The following is a 22,116-nucleotide window of genomic DNA, read 5'->3' as shown; positions in this document are numbered from 1 at the left end:
CATCAACCACCCAATCGTTTCTAGATTTTTGAAACCAGAAAATCTCTTCTTGGTAGAGAGTCTCATCCAGCTCATGAGTAAGCTTAGCTTCAAGATCATCCAGCTTTTGTGAACTGTAATTCTCTCTAGCCCTCTGAATACCATAAATCCTCGCCAAAAGTTTATCTTTTCTCTTAAAGATATTCCCAAACTCGCTAACATTCCACCTTCTAGCAGTATCCGAGAACGAAGAGATAGAATTCACAATGGACTCAGAGCTATTCCAATTCTGCCTGACCAGCTCCTGAAAACCATTATTTCCCAGCCACGCTGCTTGAAATTTAAACGGTTTAGCTCCCGAGTAAACATCCCGCTTAGAATTAAATCGAATAAATATGGGATTATGGTCCGAATGGATCCTTGGGAGATGAAGAACATAATGGAAGGTAAATTTGCTAACCCAATTCTCGTTACAAACAAAACGATCAAGTCTTTTAGAAATACTGCCCCGCTTCCACGTAAACGGAGACCCACTGAAGCCCAAATCCAACATAGAACATTGATCAAACCAATGTTTAAACAATCTGCACTCCCCATGAATACCAGCAGCTCCCCCTCTTTTCTCTTTATCATACAACGCAGCGTTAAAATCTCCTCCGATAATCCATGGTTCAGTTACAGATTCAGCTAACGCCATTAAATCAGCCCAAACGTGCTGTCTAAGGGTTGCATTCGGGCTCGCATAGATCACAGTCAAGAGAAAAGTGTCACTACTATTGTTAACTCTAGCATGAATGAAATACTTATTATTTTCCAGGATAGTAATGTTATGACCATGCTTCCACAACAGCCAAATGCCACCGGAGAAACCCACAGCTTCAATTCTATGGGAAAAACTAAAGCCACTCTTTTTAATGAACAAATCTGCTTTTTGTCCACTGATTCTAGGCTCTAGAATACCAACAATATCACAAGAATATTTATTACAAAAATTCTTAAAGGTTCTCATGAAACCATTCGAACCCGCTCCTTGCACATTCCAAACCATAATATTATTGTTGTCCGACATTAAAATAAACAGGAGAAAAATGGATCCACGCATAATTATAACGGACTGTGCGCAATCCCCTCCATTCCCTCCCCTTCATTCTCATTATCACTGCTATGTTCAGTGTACATGTCTTCAGCATTCATGTCAACATCTGTACAGTTCAAAGTGACCTCCATATTCTTACCAATAGACTGTTTTCCAGGATGTCTATTATGTAAATCAAGGGGCCCAGCGTCAATATTCAAAACTTCATTACGACTCACATCCATCTTCCCAGTAGATAGAACCGTAGAGGGAATGTTGGGGTTGTGATTTTCAGTATTATAATTAACTGTAACAACGGTATGTTTCATGGAGTCTAGCAATGTACTAGCCTTGTTCACAACAAAACGGGCTTTGGCCTCTTGGGCTGGGCTATCCGATCGAGAATTCTCAGTAGTCTTACTCTTTAACGCTTGGACTTCTTTCGGGGTATAATGGTCTTTGTGCGCATGACTCATGCTATCTATTGCCTTCTTAGTCAACGTAGAAATCTTCCTATTTGGTACGATAACCTCCTCCACAGATTGCGGGATCCTCTCAGAATCTGGCAGGCACTCATCATCTGGCAGGCACTCATCATTAGCATTATCTAAGATATCAAATCTAGATCCCCTCTGAATCACCGGTCTACTAGAATTGCCAGCATGGTAACTATTATTTTTACCATTCCCGTTGGTTGACCTACCTTTTCTACTCACCATCATCCATGGACCAAAGGTAGGGTTAACCTCCGCCACCTCAGTAGCCGCCGGAATTGGCTTATCAGTCTGAACATAGTCCCCTTCTCTAGCAAGATCAGCTTGATTCTGGACAATTATATCCGGGCAGAATCCTTTGACATGGCCAAACTTGCCACAATGAAAACAAATTCTCGGAAGACATTCATATTCAACAAATTGGACTTTCCCATCAAGGCTAAATTGTGATACCAAAGGCTTTTCCAGATCTACTTCCACCGCAATTCGAGCAAATTTTCCCCTCTCCGCTGCTTCCGTACAATAATCGATCCTTAGAACTTTACCTACCATCCCTCCAATATAACGAAGGACTTTCTTATTGTAGTAGTGGATTGGCATCCCTGGTAGTCTAATCCATGCTTGAATCACCTTGATATCATCAGTAATACAGTCAAAATTCGGACTCCAAGACTGAACCGATAAGTAATGCCCTAGCATAACCCACGGTCCACGAGTGAGAACTGCCTCTACATCACTACCATTCTTCAGACGAACTAAGAAATAATTATTCTCAAGGTCAATCACATCAAACCCTTGAGTAAAATTCCACATCATTTCTAAACGATTGCATAGATTCCTATATCCGATAGGTCTTCCAAGCAATTTCACAATAACAGTAGTCATCCACTGTTTCGATAACTCCTCTTTCACTCTACAGGAGAAAGCGATTGAAGGCATACTTTTATTATTATAAATAATAACATCATCATGATTAACAGCGAAATCCTCAAAATTCCCAGATAACGTCTCCTCCCTCTCCCTATCTGATTGAACCACTTTATCTCTAAATGACATGACCGGAGCGGGAATGGTCTGATCATCGTCATCTCGGAATCTAGCTTTCTTTGTCGTTCTGTCCTCCGCTGAGGGTTCCCTGGGTGTTTTTTCTAGAGAGCTCTCCATTGGAGAAATAGAAGAAAGACAGTTTGGATTTGATTCACGGACTACTGTTACTTTTGAATGATCGTTAAATAACTACTTTCTTAATTCTTGTGAAATGGGTGCTTTTTCTATCTTTACGGGACGGAAGGAGTATCTCTTTCCCTTTAAAAAAGGTAGGTTATTGATTAGCATAATAAACTACATATCTAATCGATCATTTGCTTTAGAAAATAAAAACAAACTGTATTGGATCTCCTCAAGTCCATTTTAAACTTGAGTGGGTCATGTTCACGATATACACCGTTCATTGTAAAATGAACGTTGTAGATCAGAAAGGTACAATTTTAATCAAATTAATCTACACCGTTCATTTTACAATGAACGGTGTAAATTATAAACATGACCCCCTCAAGTTCATTTGAACTTGAGGGAATCCCAATCCAAACTAAAAACTCTTTTAGTAGAACTTTTAACTCAAATGTTTTAATTTAATAATTAAATTAATCTATTAAGCACTTAATCATATTCATCTAGACATCCGTTTAAATTTTAGAGTTAGAGTTTGCCTCCCACAAAGAATCTACACCGATCGAGTAGTTTGAACGTAGAACATTTAAAGGTACCATTTCATAACTAAGACCCGTTCATAAAACCTCATGCACCATATAACCAAAAACATTTATGATATTTATTTATATTTATAATTGTTTTTAAATATTATATGTTTATATTTTAAGGATTTAACTAATATGTAATTTATATTTAAGATAGTTGATATTCAAAGGTTTAGTATGTAAATTATTTTTTTATAATTTTTAACAATTGTAATTACCCAATAAATTTATTCAATTCAACACTTAATATAATCAATATTATTATTTTCAACATTTAATTTCCAGTTTTATCACAAGCAATCAAAAATGAGTTACAACCTCATTATCTATCACATGGTCCAATACTCGAGCAACGTTTTAAACATCGAACTGTTGGCTAAGCCGATGAGGCCATCAATTTTAAATTTATCCAATTCAACCGGTTCAATCGCGAGTTGAGTAAAATAAATTTAAAATTACAAAATTAGCAATTTTTTTTATTTTTACCGACATATTTGTCTATCACTAATGTCTTATTAGCGATTCAACTGATTAAACCGCTGGTTCAACCGTTAGTTTAATCCAGTTCTTTTGACTTGATCAAATTTATAGTTTTTGTGTTATTTGAACCAGACAGCAAACCAATTTTCAATTTAATTGGTTGAACTGACCGGTCTAGTTCGGTACTTTAATCAGTGCTTCTAAGGCCCATAAAGTTTTTAAATACTTTTTTCGAACAAGATATTTCGTATTTTGACAAAATTAATGAATTTTTTAATTCATAATATGTATTTATTAAATTTAACTAAGGTCTTTAGATTTTTGATATCATGCAAAATAAAATAAGGTGGAGGACAATTAAAATTTGTAGTACTCTTGAGCCGTCAGGATTTTTAGCATCTACATATTGTGATAATATAAACCACGGGACTACCTATATGCAGTGTCTCCAAATTGTAGCAAACACAGTGCAGGCGACTGAAGCTTCAATCTCTAACGTTTTCAATAAATTATTCGTCTACAAGTTCTTCGACTTCCGGTATGTGTATATATGTTATTTTTAAATTTCAGTTTTTAGTTTAAACTCTCATTATTTTGGTTTGCTTGCATCACAAAAAATATTGTTAGCTGCTTAACCGTATGTACTTTCTTACGATCTTTGCTATAACGTCTAGGAATGTAAACGAGCTTCGATCCCGAGCTAGAATTAGGTCAAGCTCGAGTTCGAGTGTATTTACAAGCTCAAACTTGAGCTTGAACCAGGTCAAGTTCGAGCTCGAATTAGATAATGCTCGAGCTCTAGAGTTTTATATAAGCCTGTCGAGCTTGAATGAGTTTTACTAATTTGTTTTCATTATAAAAAATAGAATCTAACCAATTAAGATGATATACATTAAAACTTAGAGATATAATAAGCTAATATATTAACAAAATTGTTGTTTTACGTATATAAGAGCTTCATTTAAGCTCGCGAGCCTCATGAACCTCTTTAAAGAGATATTTGAGTTCGGCTCGAGATGAAACTCGAGAAGTTCGAGCTCAACTCAAATTTTTTGAACCGATACACGAGTGCGTAGTCTAACTCGATTAGACCTCTAGTTATACTTAAGGTTCATGTTTTACCTATATGATTAAGCAGCAGGTTTTCAGGATGTTCATTCCTACTTCCAAATTAGAGTAGGAAAAAAAACAAGAATTAGAGAATGAAAAGGGAATACGTTATATATGAAGTCATGTGACTAATAAGACAGGACAATTACTGTCACTTATCTAACCAACATATAACCTTTAATAAATTAAAATTATTTGTTTAGAACATGGATTTTTTAGCGGTTGAATCCATTAAAAACTTTGAAGCTTATATTTTTTTTAATATTATGTCATAATATAATAAGAAGAAGAGTTATTTGTTTAAAAGATGAAACTTAATTTTTCTAAATCAGTTTAAAACTTTAAAGCTTTAAATAATGCGCCGACGGATACGTTGTAGCCGATGTGCACATTCCTCTCCTTGAACTGTGTAGTTTGTAAGACGATAGGGAGGACACAATGCTTCGATACTTAAGTCACTTATCAAAATGATACGAGAATAGTATTATAAGGAAATTTTTAGAATAGAATCTTTTAATGAAATATATACATTGATTCTCTTTAAAGGCTTATTCCTTTATAGTTTAAGGATACGATTCTCGTTATGATTCCATATATTTTTCTTTTATGCCAAGTCATTATAAAAAAAAAAACCTTCTTTCGAATTTTTTTCCTTTTTAGTAAGAAACATGCACTTTAAAAAACAAAAATCTTAAAATAAGAGTTACACAAGAAAATAGCTCAATTGGTAAAAATAATATAGCATTCTTCTTAAGAGTTCAGCTTTAGATTATTAATTTATATTGATTATGATAATTAGCTAGTTTTATTTTCAAGTTACATGTTTGCAGAAATTATCATGTCAAAGAGGCAGAAGATTAAGAGGCAAAAACTTGATTCCGATAATAACTCGAATAGCATGACAAGTAATCGTCCAAATAATTCAGATCAATTAAGCGAGCTTCCGCAACATTTGATAGAAATTATTCTATCATATTTGCTAATACATGAAGCTGCAAAGACAAGCATATTATCAAAAAGTTGGAAACAAAAATGGCATACAGTTCCTTGGATTACAATCAACAGTAAATCCTGGTTATCGATACGACAATCCGAGTCTATGGTCAATTGCATTCTCAATCAACATATCGGAACAATTCAAAAATTTGTGATTGTTATAAATCGTATCGACCTGACTATGACATTACAGGCATGGTTATACATACTAATAAAAAACTCAATTCAGGATTTGAGTTTGGTATGCACAAAAGATAGTAACAAAACCATTAAGCTTCCTGATAATTTATTTTCCTGTCAACAGCTTAGGCATTTAAATCTGAGTCATCTGTTTACACTGACCAAGCTGCCTTGCTCATATAAGGGATTTAAGAATTTAGTTACACTTGAACTAAGAAAATTGTCAACTACAAGGCTTATTTTTGAGAGTGTGATCTCTAATTGCCTATTACTTGAGAATATTATAGTAAAATCTGTGAGTTTTGTTGGGGTTTTGAATATGAATGTCCCTAAGCTTAAGTTCTTTAGCTTTGGTGGGGAAGTAAATTCCATTTCTTTCAATAGTAATCCACTGCTCTCAGTGTTGTCGATCGATCTATATAAACCCGAATTCAAGTTCGGTAAATGTTATAGGCTTCAGACTGACAATATCAAATTTACAATACCTGAATTGCCATCTGCACTCGAGGAGCTTCACTTTCGATGGAAAACTAGAAAGGTATGTAAAATGCACACAACCTTTTTCTTCGTGTTCTTTAATTTACAACAGTGGAAAACCGTTGTTGAATGTGCTAATATTGTTACTTTAGATCTATTACAATGGTTTTAAATCTAATGTAAATATCCTGCTGCAATATATATTTCACTATTAGAGCAACAGTTTAATAAATTTATAAAACTGAAACTGAAGCCGACAACCGTAACTTTTACGTTGTCTTTATATACTATTGCAATAATTTTAAAACAGCTACTGAACCGACTTATTGTTGTTGCTTCTAGTGGTCGATTGCAGTCACAGGATTAATTCAAGTTCTATTATCTTGTAAAGGTCATCTAAGAGCCCTTCAAGTTCATGATTTTTGCTTTAAAGATAAGAACTATGTCTCAGCTCTCTTCGACTTGAATGAACTCTTACCTAGCCTACATACACTTATCATAAAGGTGGGTACTAATTACTCATTATTAAGTAGTTTATTCAACTCAGAAATCGAACTATGTACCAATCGAGCTACGTTCAATTGGTAGTAGACTTGCAGGAAAACTATTGAATCCTATATTTTGACGTTTCATTCCCATTTTCAGAAACACTTCTGAAAATCATCAGCTTAATATTCATAATATATTATTGTAAAAACTACAGTTTCATCATATTCTGTTTCAACGTTGTTTGATTTTGTTGTTTCAGTTTCCGTTTCCTAATAAATTTCTTTTCTATCATAAAATAGAATATTGACATTACTTCCTTTGATTGTGTAGGCGAGATGCTGCAAAAGCATTGCTGAGTCTGAATCTGTTACACAGTTTTGGGAATCAGAAGAAAAATCTACTGAGCCTCGCTACTTGGAGAACCAACTGCGTAAAATGATAATAAGCGCATGTCTTGGAAACAATAACTCAGAAATGAGGTTTATTCAATATATGCTGGCCAATTTGCCTCTGCTCAAAGAGATTATTGTTGAAACTGTTAATCATACTACTATTAAAGACGTAAAGAAACTATTGAAGGACTTCAAGAAAAAGACGTCACCACAAGCCCAAATCAAATTTGTTAATAATAATAAAAAACACACATGGAGATGCGAAACCTGCTTAGAGAAGTGTGCTCTATCTTGTTCTTGCAAATATGTAGATTCTGATAGTGATTAGTAGGTCCTTGTTTCATTTGTTTTGTTCTACATATTGTTTCTTTTATTTGTAAAGAGGTCTGAAATTAGTTCTCTGTCTCAGTTTAGTTTTATAAGGAGGAAGAGTTCAATTAATTGATTATATGATTTTACTCATTTTTGAAAAGTTTAACACCATTGGGAAGCTAATGTCGCAATATTTATTCTGAATAGCTCACTATGTTGAACGGAAAGTTATTGAATCATACATTTTCGGCGTTTTGTTTTTGTTTCTGAAAATAACCTCTAAAACTTCATAATATATATTTAACCTATTTTTATAAAAAAAAAAAAAAAATTGTTTCCTCGTTCCTGGTTTCGACGTTTTTATTTTTGTGCAGCACTGATGGCACATACCAATAACAATTTCATTTTATTTCTTTTTAAAGACAAATAAATATCATTCAAAAACAAAGAAGCATGATTATTTGGTCAATGTAAAGAGGTTTGTAGACTCTTACCAGTAATCTCCGCAAGAACATTTGCCGCTTTTGAAATGGTGAAATCTGCTAGTATCCCGGACTATGATCTCCCGGTTTCTAATCTCAGATATGTATTTGATGGCTACATGACAATCACTGCAGACACGCAAATTCTTCATTATTCTTATTGGTGCACATGGAGGAGTGTTCATCAGAGCGAAAGCAATAGCCAACTTCTCACTGTGATGAACCAAATCATTTTCTTTCTCTTCATTATCCATATCATGCAAAACAGAGCCAATGTCAGGCACATAACCATGCAATTTCATCTCTTCCATCAGCTCCTTCAAGTACAAATTGATTGCATCTAAATTTGGATGTGATTTGTCAGCGACGCAGAATTGATGAACCTGATTCTTCACTTCCAACCAGCTTACACCTGGCTCCTTCTTCACATTCCTGTCTCTCATGGTTTTCCTTACCTCTGAGACAACCTGCCAACTCTTGGCAGATGCATGGATATTAGCCAGAAGCACATACGAAGCTGAATCCTGAGGATCAAGTTTTAAAACTTCTTCAGCAGCCCTTCTTGCCATGTCCGCGTTCTTATGAACTTTACATGCTGATAACAAAGTTTTCCAAATAACAGCATCTGGCTTTACAGGCATGGATCTTATTCTGGCCTCTGCTTCATCCAGACACCCTGACCTACCAAGTAGGTCAACCAAACAAGTATAATGTTCTAATCTAGGCTTCACCGCGTACTTATTTACCATCAACTCAAAAAATTCCATACCTTTGTCCTTCAATCCACAATGACTACAAGCATAAAGCAAGCTCAAGAAAGTAACATCATTCGCTTCTATATTCTCTTGCTCCATCTCATGAAACAACTTGATAGCTTCTTCTCCCTGTCCATGAAATCCATACGCAGAAATCATAGAGCTCCACAATATAACATCAGCATATTTACATTCCAAGAAAATTTTCACCGAATCCTCCAAACATCCACATCTTGAATACATGCTAATCAACGAACTCATCACCGCAGGAACCGAATGAGCACCAGCTTTAATAACTTCCGTATGAATCTGCTGACCTTGACCGATAGTTGTCAATTCAGAACAGGAACTAACCACACTCGCAAAAGTAACTTTATCAGGTCTAAAACCCATAATTCTCATCAAATTATACTGATCCAATACTTCCTCAGGGTACCCATTTTGAGCTTTACCAGCAATCAAAGTATTCCAAGCCACATTATTCCTACTCGGCATAGACTCAATAACAATCTCCCCTTCACTCAACCTCCCATTCTTCATATACATATGCGCCAACGAACTCGCAACAACCAAATTAAACTCAAACCCACATTTTACAACATAGCCATGAACTTGCCTCCCAGCATAAACTCCCTTCAAACCCGCACAACCGCGAAGAACGCTACCTAAAGTAAACTCATCAGGAAAAAAACCCAACTCATACATCTCCTTAAACAAACCCAATCCCTCCTCATTAACCTCAAACTGAATCAACCCAGAAACCACAGCATTCCACGTCGCAACATTTCTCTCAGACATTTCATCAAACACCTTCACTGCACTATCCAAATCTCCACTCTGCATAAACCCATTGATCATAATGTTACAAGACATAATATTTCTCTTCGGCATGGACTTAAACAACATTAAAGCGGTGTCAAACTCTCCAATTTTTGAGTACATGTTCAACAAATGATTTCTCACGAATTTTTCCTTGTGAAAACACCCAGAAATAACTGTTAAGCAGTGCAACTGTTTGGCAATGGGGAGTGATTTTTTGGGTATGCATGATTGAATTAGGTGAGAAAATAGAGACGGGTCGGTCCATATTAAGGATTTGAAGGTGTCAAAGGCTTGTTTTGTGAGTCCTTTAGAGCAGAGGTTTGTGAATTCATTGTGAGTTTGGACTGTGTTTGTGGAGATGAAACGGTGTCGTGTTAATGTGCAGAGATGTGTAGTGAGATAGCATTTGCCGCCCATGCATAACTTTAAAGTTCTGGAGTTTGTAAGTGAGTTAATTTATAAGACTGGTGAAATTGGGGTTGTAGACTTGCAGTTAAGATTATGAATTATCCACTAATTACGTGACACGTGACATTATATAAATGACTAATCAATCAATAAATATTATATTAATTAATGCATTATATAATTAGTTCTTAATCCTATGTCGTAAATTTATGAAAACTAAACGAGAACTTGGGAGCTGATTCAGTCTCTCATTGTAACCTAAATCAGCAAAATTAGAACACTATGGTAAACTATTTTATTTTGTTTTGTTTTAATTATTTTTTGGAATTTAAGATTTTAGGGTTTAGTAATTTTAGATGTTTGTAATCTGATTGGAAGCACTTATGGTGAAAGGATGAATATTTATTTTGTTTTGTTTTAATTATTTCTCAGAATTTAAGATTTAGGGTTTTGGATATGAGATGTTTATAATCTAATTAGAAGCACTTATGGTGAAATGATGAGTTTATTATGTGCATTATCTGTTTGTTGATTCTAATTTTCAGGCCAAAAAGTTCAAGAGCAACCCAGAAATCGATATAATAAGTAATCTATCGATTACCATCATAAACAGTATTCTAATTCGTGTGCCGATTTATGAAGCAAGTGAAGACTTGTATTTTGTCTAGGTAATGAAGGTTCAATTGGAGACATCTTTCCAAATTGGTATTTGATAAATTTTTTATCAGAAGTTAGTATTGCCTTAAAAATTGGTGAAATTATCATATAATAAGAGTTAATAATAATTAATATTCATATGATATTTTCTATTTATATTCTTTATAAATAAGATAAACTATTCCTGACTAGCTATTATTTCAATAATTATTTGATGTTTAATTTTTAAATATAATTTATAATTACAGAAATAATTATTAATTAAAATATAAATATAATATTAGATGAGTCACACTACAAGTCACATGTGAAACACGTAAAACGATATTATTAACATAATATATCTAAATTTGAAAGGCATCATAGTGGATTTATAAAATTCAGGGGGTGAGTTGATATATTTCACTAAAATATAGAGGGATTTCAGTAATTTACCCAAAAAAAGAGTTAACGTTTGTAGATTTTGGAAGGCTTAAATATTTTTTAAAAAATCCACCTTATAATTTTTTTGCATTTATAATATGCCATAGGAAAAAGTTCAATTTTATTCTATTTTGGGTTTTCATGTTTTGCCTCTATCCAAAGAGTTAAACTGACTTCTTTTCATTTGGAAAAAGTTCAAAATAATCCTTTATTTTTAATATATATTCTAATTAAACATTAATGTTATTAATTGTATAAAAACACCATCTTCTTCAAAAAATTCAATAAATAATAAATTATTTTATTTTATTTTATTTATATTAATTATCAATAATTTTTTAAAATTAAAAAACGTAAAACATATTCCCTTTATATAAAACAAGTCGATTTTACATTTTAATTTTTTTTTAATTTTTTTTCCGGTTCTCAGGCTCTTCGTCTGAAAATCGAAAAAAATAAAAAAAATTTATTTTTTTTACAAAAATTTCATCGGGTTTTGATGGCGGGTTCGTAAATCAGGGATGTACGGTGGTGGGTCGGAAGTTTTTTTTAATTTATTTATTTTTTTAATAAATTTTTAAAAACAATGAATTTTAGAATTTATTTAAATATTTTTAAAGTTGAAGTATTAATTTGTATTTTTTCAAGTAAAAAAAATATAATATAACCCTTCTATTTAATTATTTTTAATGTTTTCATCTTTAAATTAATTAAATTATCAAATTTTTTAAATTTGTAATAAAAGTGAAACATGAAAAACTAAAATAAGGTAAAATTAAACTTTCCTTAAGTTAGGATAAAAATAAAAAAATATTAGAAAGATTTTTTTTTTTTTAGTAATTAGGCCATTTTGACATTTAAGATCAAATTTCTTTTAAGTCCCTCCGGTTCGCTGCTGATTAATTTAGGAGGCAAAATTAAAGTTGAAACCTAAACTGATAACTACAGAGTCACTGCTTGCTTGAGTTCACTCTGTCACTGTAACCTATTCAGGAGAAGAACACTATGGTGAGCTATTTCTTTTCTTTTATTTTCTTTTAGTTATTTGTTCAAATTTAAGATTTAGGGTTTTGGATTCGTTGATTTTTATAATCTGATTGGAAGCACTTATGGTGAAATGATGAATATTTATTATGTTTTGTTTTGTTTTATTATTTGTTAAAATTTAAGATTTAGGGTTTTGAATAGGCAGATGTTTGTAATCTGATTAGCAGCACTTTTGGTGAAATGATGAGTTTATTATGTGCATTATATGTTTATTGATTTGATTTTCAGGAAAGCCGTTTCGCCAAAAAGTTTAATAACAATCCGAAAATCGATATAATGAGTAACTTGCCGAGTAACATCATAGATAATATTCTAATTCGTCTGCCGATTCATCAAGCAGTGCAGACTTGTATCTTGTCCAGGACATGGAGGTTCAATTGGAGATATCTTTCAAAGTTGGTATTTGATAAAACTTTTTATGAAAGATCAGTACTGTCTTCTTCTGTAAATCCTAACATTAGTAACCTCTTTTTTAATATCTATAAAGTTCTATTACTTCACCATGGACCCATATTGAGTTTTACTCTTTATGTTCCATTGTCACATCAAAATCCTGAGATTGACCAGTTGATGGTTTATCTGAGCGAGAAAGATATTCAGGAAATTTTCTTCGAGATTGAAGGAAAGGTGTCAACCAGTAGATTGCCACCATCATATATGTTCTCATGTGTGACATTAAGGCGCTTGACCTTGTCCTCATGTAGTTTCAAAGTTCCATTGGCATTTCAAGGATTTGTTAAGTTGACATCTCTTACGTTTGATTCAGTTTATTTTGTTGCCACTGAATTTGAAACTTTCATCCCCAAATGCCCATTACTTGAAAGTCTTTCTGTGATACGCTGTAGGAATATCATTGACGTCGATATTGACCTTCCTTATCTTAAGTTCTTTCACTTGAATAGTAGTTTTAAGACTATTTCTGTTAGAAAAACTAGTCAGCATCTTTCAACAGTTATATTGGACGGATGCTATTTGCGGCGAGAGACCTCTGAACCAACCAAATTCTTTGCATGTCTGCCTCTCGTCCTCGAGCACTTGCGCCTCGGAAGTCGCTTTCTGAATGTAAGCCATTTTTTTGTTTATTTCGTTTGTATGTTGATTTAGTTGGAGAATCCTACGTTCTTATCTTTTATTCCTGCATTTTCTTCAAGTACCTGCTTCTTGGAACAATGCCGAGGAAACTTTCAGCTACTCTTGACTGTCTTAAAATTCTTGAACTGCCTAGTATCCAATTTCGGCGTACGGCTGAGGTCTCTATTGTTCTTTGCTTGATTATGAGCTCCCCCAACCTGCAGAAGCTTGAGATTGGGGTAATGATTCATTTGGTCATTTTTCATGCTTCATGCTTCCTATCAAGACTAATTTTTGATGTGTTTTTTTTAGTCTCTTGCAACCTGGGACGAAATAACGCCTCTTGCTCCGGAACTCTTCAAAGTACAAGACCTCTCAGATAATGCATTGAAAAAGCTTCAAGTGGTGAAGATGAATCTGTCAAAGAAAAAAGGAGTAAGACCTGAACTGGAATTTATAAAGTTTCTTTTGGCTGAAGCAGAAGTACTAGAAAATATGTTTATACAACCTGCCAAAGGAACAGTTGCTGAGCAAGGACTTAAGATTTTGAAAAAGGTAATTCTATTTCAACGTTCATCAAAGAAAGTAGAAATTGTTTACTTAGATCCTCAGGACGATGGTAAAGATAGTAATGATGGCAGTGACTATAGTGATGATAGTGAAGATTATTAGGATGTTGATCACATGATTAGGCCTGAAAATCAAATCTTTTTTCTGTCTTGGCAAAAACATGTACACTGCCATTTTACCTCTTATTTGTAATCTTTTATGCAGTCGGGTGGAATTAATCGTAATATACTTTTTGATCACTTAAAGATTGTCGGAGCTGTAAATAGCAGTTCAAAACTCATCTTGCATATGCATATCATGCGGCAAGCAAATGAATATATATACTCCTTCCTTCACATAATAGTTGGCTGCTTGTTAGATTAAAATAGTGTAATTTTCTTGTAGTACGATGTTTTGACGTCTAAACAACTACGGGGGTTACATAAGCACACCCTTTCTTCTAGTTTTCTCGTTGAATTAATTTAAATTCTCTATTTCTGATTGCAATGTCAATACTGATGCTTTACATAGATTCATGTGTTGTAGTTCTAAGGTTTATTCAAACCTCATTTGTTTCCAATAAGGTTTACTCATGGGAATGCTGTTTATGATTATTGGGTAAATTGAGGTCTTTGTCCCATTTATTTGTGTACTTTGGTCGATTAATATAATTTTTTCAGTATCAATTTAGTCTGAAATTTATCAACTATGTAGAGATTGTGTCGTTTTCAAATGTATAATTTGTTGGTTGTTATCTCAGTCAAAGGACATTGTTTTGATTTGGTGGCTCTCGTATGGTTTCATTGCTTATAGTATTTAGTTTTGTATTCTGATAGACTGGGCTATGGCTCAGAACTTGCGGTTGATGGTTTCTTTTGTATTCTGGTAGACTGGGCTATGGTTCAGAAGTGCGGTTCATATTTTCTATTGAAATGTATAGGATTAAATTTTATATAGAATTGATTAATTTTAGTATTAAAATCAATATGGATACTATTTGATCTACACTTACAATTTAATGTGCAAATTGGTTTTTTAAGTTGTTTAATCTGCTTATTTGATGATTACAGTACCAAAAATGAAGGTCTATTGATTTGGAATTGAAGGTTTGCATTGCTAAGCTAGCATGGCATTTGTTTTATTTTTTTATTTTTATTTTTAATAATATTTGACAGCGAGAAATTTGTTTTCTCGACTCCAGTCTTTCACTTAAAAAAAGAGAAAATTAGGAAAAATACTCTCTTTTTAAAAATAATATGATTTTCTACCTCAACAAGGAAAAGATAGAAAAAATACCTCACTATTTTAATATATTTACTTTTTTACTCTAACACCTATTTATATTATAATTATACCTATTCATTATTATTATTTTACTCTAACTATATTATTAGGGATTTGTAAGTGACAACTGTCGTTTTTTTTTCCTTTTTTCTCTCTCTTTTTCTCTTTCTCTCTTTCCTCTCCATTAGCTTTCTTCTTCTCTGTTCTTTTTTTCCGCCATTTTTTTCTTCATTTTCTTCTTCTTCTTCTTCTTTATCTTTATTTCTTCTTCATTTTTATTCTCTTCTTCTTCATCGTTAATTCATCGCTCCGTCGTTGTTCCGCCATCATCCCGCCGTCGCTCCGCCGTTTTTCATATTTGATTTTAGCGATTTTTCTCAACTCGTGGTGATTAATACGATTTCTTTTAACTTTCAGATCTACATAAATTACTCTTGAATTTTTCCAATTCTAAATCTAAAAATCTGTATTAAAAACGATTTTCTGCACAAAAAAACGATTTTTGCAAAAAAAACAGCTTCTGATTATCATATGAGTATCATTACTGCATTATCATGTAAGTATCATAACACTGCAGGGAAAATTGATTTTTTACTAAAAAAACAGTGTCTGATTATCATATGAATAACACTGTATTAATATATCGTTATCATAACATTATATGATTATGATAAGGTTATGATAATAGAAATGTACGATAATGATAATAGTACAATAATGTTTTTATGATAATATAATGATAAGCTTATATAGTATGATAATATGATACTTACATGGAATTTTTTTTACAGAAATAGTGTCATATGATAATGTTTTATCATATGATAACGAGATGATAATATTTATGCTACATATATGATAATATCTATGATAATGTATGATAAAATAGTTTCTGATTATCATGCGTTATCATAACACTGGAGTATGATAATTAGATGATAATGAATTATGGTAAGCTTATGATAACTGGATGATAACGTACGTGAAAATAGAATTACAAAAAGATTCATGACACCAGTATGATAACCATATGATAATAAAATAATAAAGTTATGATAATAGTATGATAATATGATACCTATATGTAAACAAATCACATAAAAATTATGATAATGAGATGATAATGTAAAGATAATAGTATGATAATATGATATCTGTATGAAAAAAATAATTACAAAAAAATTATGATAACGAGATGATAATGTGAAGATAACAGTATGATAACAGTATGATAATATTATACATGTATGAAAAAAATAATTACAAAAAAATTATGATTATAAGATGATAAGGTGACGATAATAGTATGATAACATGACCTTATTATACTTCATTGTAATACTATTTTCTTCACATTATCATCTCGTTATCATATTTTTTATGTAATTTTTTTCTTATAGGTATCATATTATCATACTGTTATCATAATTTTATTATTATGTTGTTGTCATAACATTATCATTTAGGTACAATAATACATTATCATCCCGGTATCATATGATTATATTATGATTACGAGATGATAATACAGTGATAACAACATGATAATTAATTTTTTTTGTAGAAAATCTTTCTTTATGCAGTGTTATGATAAATTATGATAATACAGTGATACTCATATGATAATCTGAGAATTTTTTTTATAAAAAATCATTTTTTATGCAGTGTTATGATAATCATATGATAATCAGATGCTGTTTTTTTGCAGAAAATCGTTTTTTGTGCAGAAAATCGTTTTTTTCATCATAATATTGTTTTTTCATGCAGATTTTCAGATCTAAAATTGAAAAAAAAAATCAAGAGTAATTTATTTATATCTGAATGTTAAAAAATCGCAATAATCGTCATGAATTAAAGAAAAGTTCGCTAAAATAAAAAAAATGAAAGAACAGTGGAGCGACGGTGGAGCGATGAAAAAAGGGCGGCGGAGCGATGAAGGAACGATAGAGAAGAAAGAAAAAAATGGAGAAGAAAAGAAGAAATAAAAAAGAAGAAAAAATTGACGAAGAACAGAAGAAGAAGAAGAAGAAGAAGAAGAAGAAGAAGAAGAAGAAGAAGAGAGAGAGAGGAGAGAGGAGAGAGGAGAGAGAAAGAAAAAAGAAAAAAATATAAAAATATGACAGTTGTCATATGGTTAGAGTAAAAATATATACTTAGTGTAAAAAATCAATAAAAAGTAGGTATAATCATAATATAAACATGCTTTAGAGTAAAAAAATAAAAGTATTAGAATGATGAGGTATTTTCTCTATCTTTTCCTTATTGAGGTAGGAAATCAAATTACTTTAAAAAATAGAGTATTATCCTAATTTTCTCAACAATTTAACAAAAATGCTAACTAGGCTCATTTATTATATTAGTACCTAAAAATTTAAAAACTTAATAAAAATGCTAATCCATTCTAAATCAACCCTAAACCAATTTGAACCGACCCATATCGACTACCAATTACTTCCGGCGGCCGCCACCACCTCCGACCAGCCCCTGTCTTTGGTCACCCTGAGGGCAGCAGCAAATTTTCCCTATTTTTAATGCAATACCGATTGTCAGGACTCAGTACTGCAAGCTGGATTTGACTAACTAGCTAGCATTTTCTCTTTTTATTTTTTAAAGCATGTATGAGATGATATAATTTTATTATATAAATTTCGTCTAACAAATTATTTAAAGATTAAAGTATAAAATTTAGAATATAAAAAAAGTAATAATTTTGATTTAAATATTATTGAAGATTAGCCAAATGTAGAAATAATATAATTGTAAAAATATGATCAACAAAGAAAACTAATTCTTTCTTAATTGAATTTTTTTAAATTTTCTTACCAAAGCTATTAATAACTGCATGATTGATATGGACAAATAAAATCATATGTGCTACTTTATTGGCTAGTCTAGGAATGTAAACAAGCTGAACCAAAACCGAATTATGTCAGTGTTATTATAATCTATAACAATTGTTTACTACTTGCTTTTACTGCTTCCTGCAATTTTCTTCAACTCATTTTGGCATTCTCTCTAAAAGTTAGGGATATGTAATTGTTATATTTTTATTTTATAAGACAATCTGGGAATACTAAAGAATCATATACATATCATTCGTATACTATAATTTTAATTCAAATAAAATAACTTATTAAAAATAAATATATTAAATTTAATAATTTAATTTATATTTAACGGCTTATATAAATATCACTACATGCTATAATTTCAATTTCAATAATTTATAATAGTTTATTTAAACCAAACTATTAGTATTTAATAATATAATTATTATATATAACGGGTCATATTAATATTATTCACGTGGCCGAATGCTAGTGCGTGTATTAGTGTATATATCAATGACGGAGGAAGGGGAGGCATGAGAGTGTTAAATGATTTCACTCTCGATCCTATACATATTAATTCTCTAGTATTTTTCAAAAATACTAGAAACTCAAACACATGGAAACCAAAGGTTAACTGAGAACTCTCTGTTTGCTCAATTCAGTATGTCACTCTAAGATTCTTTTTACAACTATGGCTCAGGTATAGTCCCAATCTTCTCATAATTCTGCTTCTGTCTTAATTTCTATTTCTTTTATTTACGTATATACGTATCTTTGGGTTTTATTTTCGAAAATTTTCTGGTTTGGTTTGATCTGATTAAGGGTTTTCTTTCATATTTGTCTCTGTTGTTGTTCCATGTACATAAAGTGTTTGCTTTTTCTTATTTTTCTGTCTGTTTAAGACCCTTCACTGTCTTAATATCAAAAATTAACTGAAAAGTGCTTACGATAAACTTTTTCGTGTTTTGTTTATAATAATCATAAAATCATTTTTTATGAGTATGTAAATCAAACTCTATGTTTGTGTTTTAAGTCCTAGGAATTCCACCTATGAGTGATATATTTGGAAGATAGTAGTTAATTTGATTAATATTTCTACCTTAAATTTGCAGAGCAATACCCGTCCCAAGAAAACGTCTGTTAATCATTCAAATTTAGATAGAATCAGTGACTTGCCGAGTCATATCATAGACGACATTCTAAGTTGTCTGCCGATTAAAGAAGCAGTGAAGACTAGCGTCTTGTCGAAGAAATGGATGTTGAAGTGGAGATATCTTCCCAAATTGGTATTTGACTCTACGTTTTATCAGACATCAATAGTACCCTCTACACCAAAACTTAGCATTGCTAAATTCTTTCTTAATATCTACAGAGTTCTATTACTTCATCGTGGACCCATCTTGAATTTTACTTTTCATGTTCCGTTGTCCAAAAACTATTCTGAGATTGACCGGGTGATGCTTTACTTGAGCGAGAAAGATGTTCACGAAATTTCCTTTGATATTGGAGAATATTTTTATGAAGACTGTAGAGTGCCACCATTTCTGTTCTCATGTGTGACATTGAGGCGCTTGACCTTGTCCTGGTGTAATTTCACACTTCCGTTGGCATTTCAAGGATTTGTTAACTTGATTTCCCTTACGTTTCAGTCGGTTGATGTTTCTACCAATGTGCTTGAAAATTTCATCTCCAAATGCCCATTACTCGAAAGACTTTCTATAAAAAGCTGTAACTATATTGATAACCTCTATATTGACATTCCCTGCCTCAAGTTCTTTGAGTTCTTTGGTTTTTTTCAGTCTCTTTGTTTTGAAAAACCCTGTCAGCATCTTTCAACAATTATATTTGATAATATCAAAGATGATGTGACTATTTTCTCTCACGACGCCAAAGCATCTGAACCAACCAAGCTTTTTGAATGTCTGCCTGCCGTCGAGCACTTGCGTCTAGGATTCGAATTTGTGGATGTAAGCAGATTATTTTTATTTACTTTGTATTGAGATTTGTCGATTTTATTGTGTTGATTTATTTGTGAAATTCTATGTTCTTACTTTGTGTTTCTTCATTTTCTTCAAGTACTTGATAGTCGGACCACTGCCGAGGAAACTTTCTCTTGGCTGTCTTAGAGTTCTTGAACTGCTTGATATATGTTTTCAGAGTACGGCTGAGGTCTCTGCTGTTCACTGTTTGATTTCGAGCGCTCCTAACTTAGAGAAGCTTGAGATTGGGGTAATTCTCTATTTGATCACTTGCAATGCAACTCGTGATTAATATTCTTCATCAAAACTAATGTTAGCTATGTTTTTTCTTAGTTTGTCGCACCTAGGGACGAAGCAACGTCTGCTTCTGAAGAAATCGATTACCTCTTAGATAATGAACTTCTAAAAGTAGAAGACGTGTTGGATAACGAACTGAAAAAGCTTCGAGTGGTGAAGATGAAGCTCCCAGACATAGAAATAATAGAAGCTGAACTGGAATTTGTAAAGTTTCTACTGGCTGAATCAGTCGTACTTGAAAAGATGTTTGTACAGCCGGGCAAAGGAACACTTGCCGAGGACGGACTGAAGATTTTGAAAGAGATAATTAGGTTCGAACGTTCATCAAAGAAAGCACAAATCTTATACTTAGAACCTGAGGACGATGATAAAGTTAGTAATGATGGTAGTGACTATAGTGATGAATCTGATGATAGTGAAGGTTAGGATGTTGATTACTTTATAAGGCCTGAAAAATCAAATCTGTTTTTCTGTCTTAGCAAAAACATGTACACTGTCATTTTACCTCTTATTCGTAATCTTTTATGCAGTCGGGCGGATTAAATCGTAATATATATTTTGATCACTTAAAGATTGTTGCAGCTGTTAATATGCATATCATGTTCGCAAGCAAATGAATATATAAAATCCTTCCTTCACATATATAATAGTTGGCTGCTTGTTTGATTGAAATAGTGTAAACTTTCTTGTAGTATACTAATGTTTTTAAGTCTAAACAATTATGGAGGTTCCATAAACACATACTCGCACCCTTTCCTCTGGTTTTCTGATATGTTTTCGAGATAGATTTTGAAGATTTCGAAAATGATCACCGTGAAAATTTATCATAATTTGAAGTAGTATTAATGTTTTTGGCTAAGGCTTAACTCATCTAGAGGCTTCTGTACTTTACATTTTTTTTCCGTAGGTCCTTATACTTCATTTTTGTATTATCTGGTCCTTTTACTTACCTATTTTCGATTTTCAGGTCCTTTTTGAGTTTTTTCCACTCCCTGTACTTACAATTTGTTTTTCCTCCAATCCCTTTACTTACAATCTTTTTTTCCTTCAGTCACACAAAAAGACAGGAAAAAACTCAAAAAGGACTTGAAAATAAAAAAAGATAAGTAGAGGGACAGATAATACAAAAATAAAATATAAGGACCTACGGAAAAACAAGTGTAAAGTGCAAGGACCTCTAGATAGGTTTGGCCTTTGGCTAACCATCTTCCTATATTTTGTTCGTTCAAACTTCCAATGCATTTCTGTGTCTGCTGTTTTTCCCATATTAAACTATTCTTTTCCATTAATGTCCCCTTTTTTAATTTTTATAATAATGTCCCAATTTCATCATTTCATTGTAATTCTAACAAGTTTTTTTTCTAATCAATTGAATTGTTTGAATCTATAAATTAACTCCGTAAATAGCAAAATCCATTTTCCAGAATTTCAAAATTTAATCTCTAATGTTAAAAGAAAATAAAAAATAATGTTAAAGTCTGATTTCAAATTCTCTAATTTTTCAATGGTTGAAGGAAAAAAAAATGAATTTGAAGTTAAAAACGACAAAAGGCCAAATAAAGCTTATAGGCATATATATATTTTTTTGATAATTGGGAAAGCGAAAACCTAGCAGTTTTGTGTCCAAAGTTTGATTTTTTTTTTTGGAAATTAAGACATTATTATAAAAATTAGAAGTTTTTATTAAAATTGCAACAGTGCCCAAATGTTTCAATTTATTTGCTATTAGACCTACTTTAAATACCCTGACTGCTATATAATTAGAATTAG

The 22,116-nt window shown here is 32.1% G+C and overlaps 5 protein-coding genes across 6 annotated transcripts; 3 read left to right on the top strand and 2 right to left on the bottom strand.

The window, feature by feature from the left end:
- Positions 1 to 1,083: 1,083 nt before the first annotated feature.
- Positions 1,084 to 2,712, bottom strand: LOC126672845 (uncharacterized). The gene has a single exon (XM_050366797.1). The coding sequence runs from the start codon at positions 2,710 to 2,712 to the stop codon at positions 1,084 to 1,086; it is 1,629 nt and encodes a 542-aa protein (XP_050222754.1).
- Positions 2,713 to 5,715: 3,003 nt separating this feature from the next.
- On the top strand, positions 5,716 to 7,476 carry LOC126673982 (F-box/FBD/LRR-repeat protein At1g13570-like). The gene is made up of 3 exons (XM_056105078.1): positions 5,716 to 6,609; positions 6,891 to 7,132; positions 7,368 to 7,476. The coding sequence occupies exons 1-3, from the start codon at positions 5,716 to 5,718 to the stop codon at positions 7,474 to 7,476; spliced, it is 1,245 nt and encodes a 414-aa protein (XP_055961053.1).
- On the bottom strand, positions 5,994 to 10,275 carry LOC126673978 (pentatricopeptide repeat-containing protein At2g41080). 2 transcript variants are annotated; one of them, XM_056105220.1, is made up of 2 exons: positions 8,236 to 10,275; positions 5,994 to 7,547 (listed from the first exon to the last, which is right to left on the bottom strand). In XM_056105220.1, coding segments are annotated over exons 1-2 (1,983 nt in total). In that variant the 5' UTR covers positions 10,218 to 10,275; the 3' UTR covers positions 5,994 to 7,546. The 2 variants fall into 2 exon arrangements, with proteins under 2 accessions (XP_055961195.1, XP_050224272.1); XM_050368315.2 differs by lacking the exon at positions 5,994 to 7,547 and having other exon boundaries at positions 8,129 to 10,275.
- A 1,876-nt stretch (positions 10,276 to 12,151) lies between these two features.
- LOC126673985 (F-box/FBD/LRR-repeat protein At1g13570-like) lies at positions 12,152 to 14,215 on the top strand. Its single transcript, XM_050368323.2, has 4 exons — positions 12,152 to 12,296; positions 12,564 to 13,397; positions 13,487 to 13,645; positions 13,719 to 14,215. Exons 1-4 carry the CDS (start codon positions 12,294 to 12,296, stop codon positions 14,076 to 14,078), a joined length of 1,356 nt encoding a protein of 451 aa, XP_050224280.1. The 5' UTR covers positions 12,152 to 12,293; the 3' UTR covers positions 14,079 to 14,215.
- A 4,271-nt stretch (positions 14,216 to 18,486) lies between these two features.
- LOC126673983 (F-box/FBD/LRR-repeat protein At1g13570-like) lies at positions 18,487 to 20,896 on the top strand. Its single transcript, XM_050368321.2, has 4 exons — positions 18,487 to 18,770; positions 19,183 to 20,037; positions 20,147 to 20,299; positions 20,383 to 20,896. The coding sequence occupies exons 1-4, from the start codon at positions 18,762 to 18,764 to the stop codon at positions 20,770 to 20,772; spliced, it is 1,407 nt and encodes a 468-aa protein (XP_050224278.1). The 5' UTR covers positions 18,487 to 18,761; the 3' UTR covers positions 20,773 to 20,896.
- Positions 20,897 to 22,116: the final 1,220 nt, after the last annotated feature.

Source organism: Mercurialis annua, linkage group LG3 (genome assembly GCF_937616625.2).
Source record: "Mercurialis annua linkage group LG3, ddMerAnnu1.2, whole genome shotgun sequence".
Classification (NCBI taxonomy): domain Eukaryota; kingdom Viridiplantae; phylum Streptophyta; class Magnoliopsida; order Malpighiales; family Euphorbiaceae; genus Mercurialis; species Mercurialis annua.
Note: the sequence above shows the minus strand (reverse complement) of the source record. Positions and strands in the feature narration are given on the sequence as shown.

Coding starts and splice junctions, on each gene's coding strand:
- LOC126672845 (XM_050366797.1), bottom strand. CDS start 2,712: ATGGAGAGCTCTCTAGAAAAAACACCCAGGGAACCCTCAGCGGAGGAC.
- LOC126673982 (XM_056105078.1), top strand. CDS start 5,716: ATGTTTGCAGAAATTATCATGTCAAAGAGGCAGAAGATTAAGAGGCAA. Junction 6,610..6,890: donor TTCGATGGAAAACTAGAAAG/GTATGTAAAATG, acceptor TGTTGCTTCTAG/TGGTCGATTGCAGTCACAGG. Junction 7,133..7,367: donor AATCGAGCTACGTTCAATTG/GTAGTAGACTTG, acceptor TTGATTGTGTAG/GCGAGATGCTGCAAAAGCAT.
- LOC126673978 (XM_050368315.2), bottom strand. CDS start 10,217: ATGGGCGGCAAATGCTATCTCACTACACATCTCTGCACATTAACACGA.
- LOC126673985 (XM_050368323.2), top strand. Junction 13,398..13,486: donor TCGGAAGTCGCTTTCTGAAT/GTAAGCCATTTT, acceptor ATTTTCTTCAAG/TACCTGCTTCTTGGAACAAT. Junction 13,646..13,718: donor TGCAGAAGCTTGAGATTGGG/GTAATGATTCAT, acceptor TGTTTTTTTTAG/TCTCTTGCAACCTGGGACGA.
- LOC126673983 (XM_050368321.2), top strand. Junction 20,038..20,146: donor TAGGATTCGAATTTGTGGAT/GTAAGCAGATTA, acceptor ATTTTCTTCAAG/TACTTGATAGTCGGACCACT. Junction 20,300..20,382: donor TAGAGAAGCTTGAGATTGGG/GTAATTCTCTAT, acceptor GTTTTTTCTTAG/TTTGTCGCACCTAGGGACGA.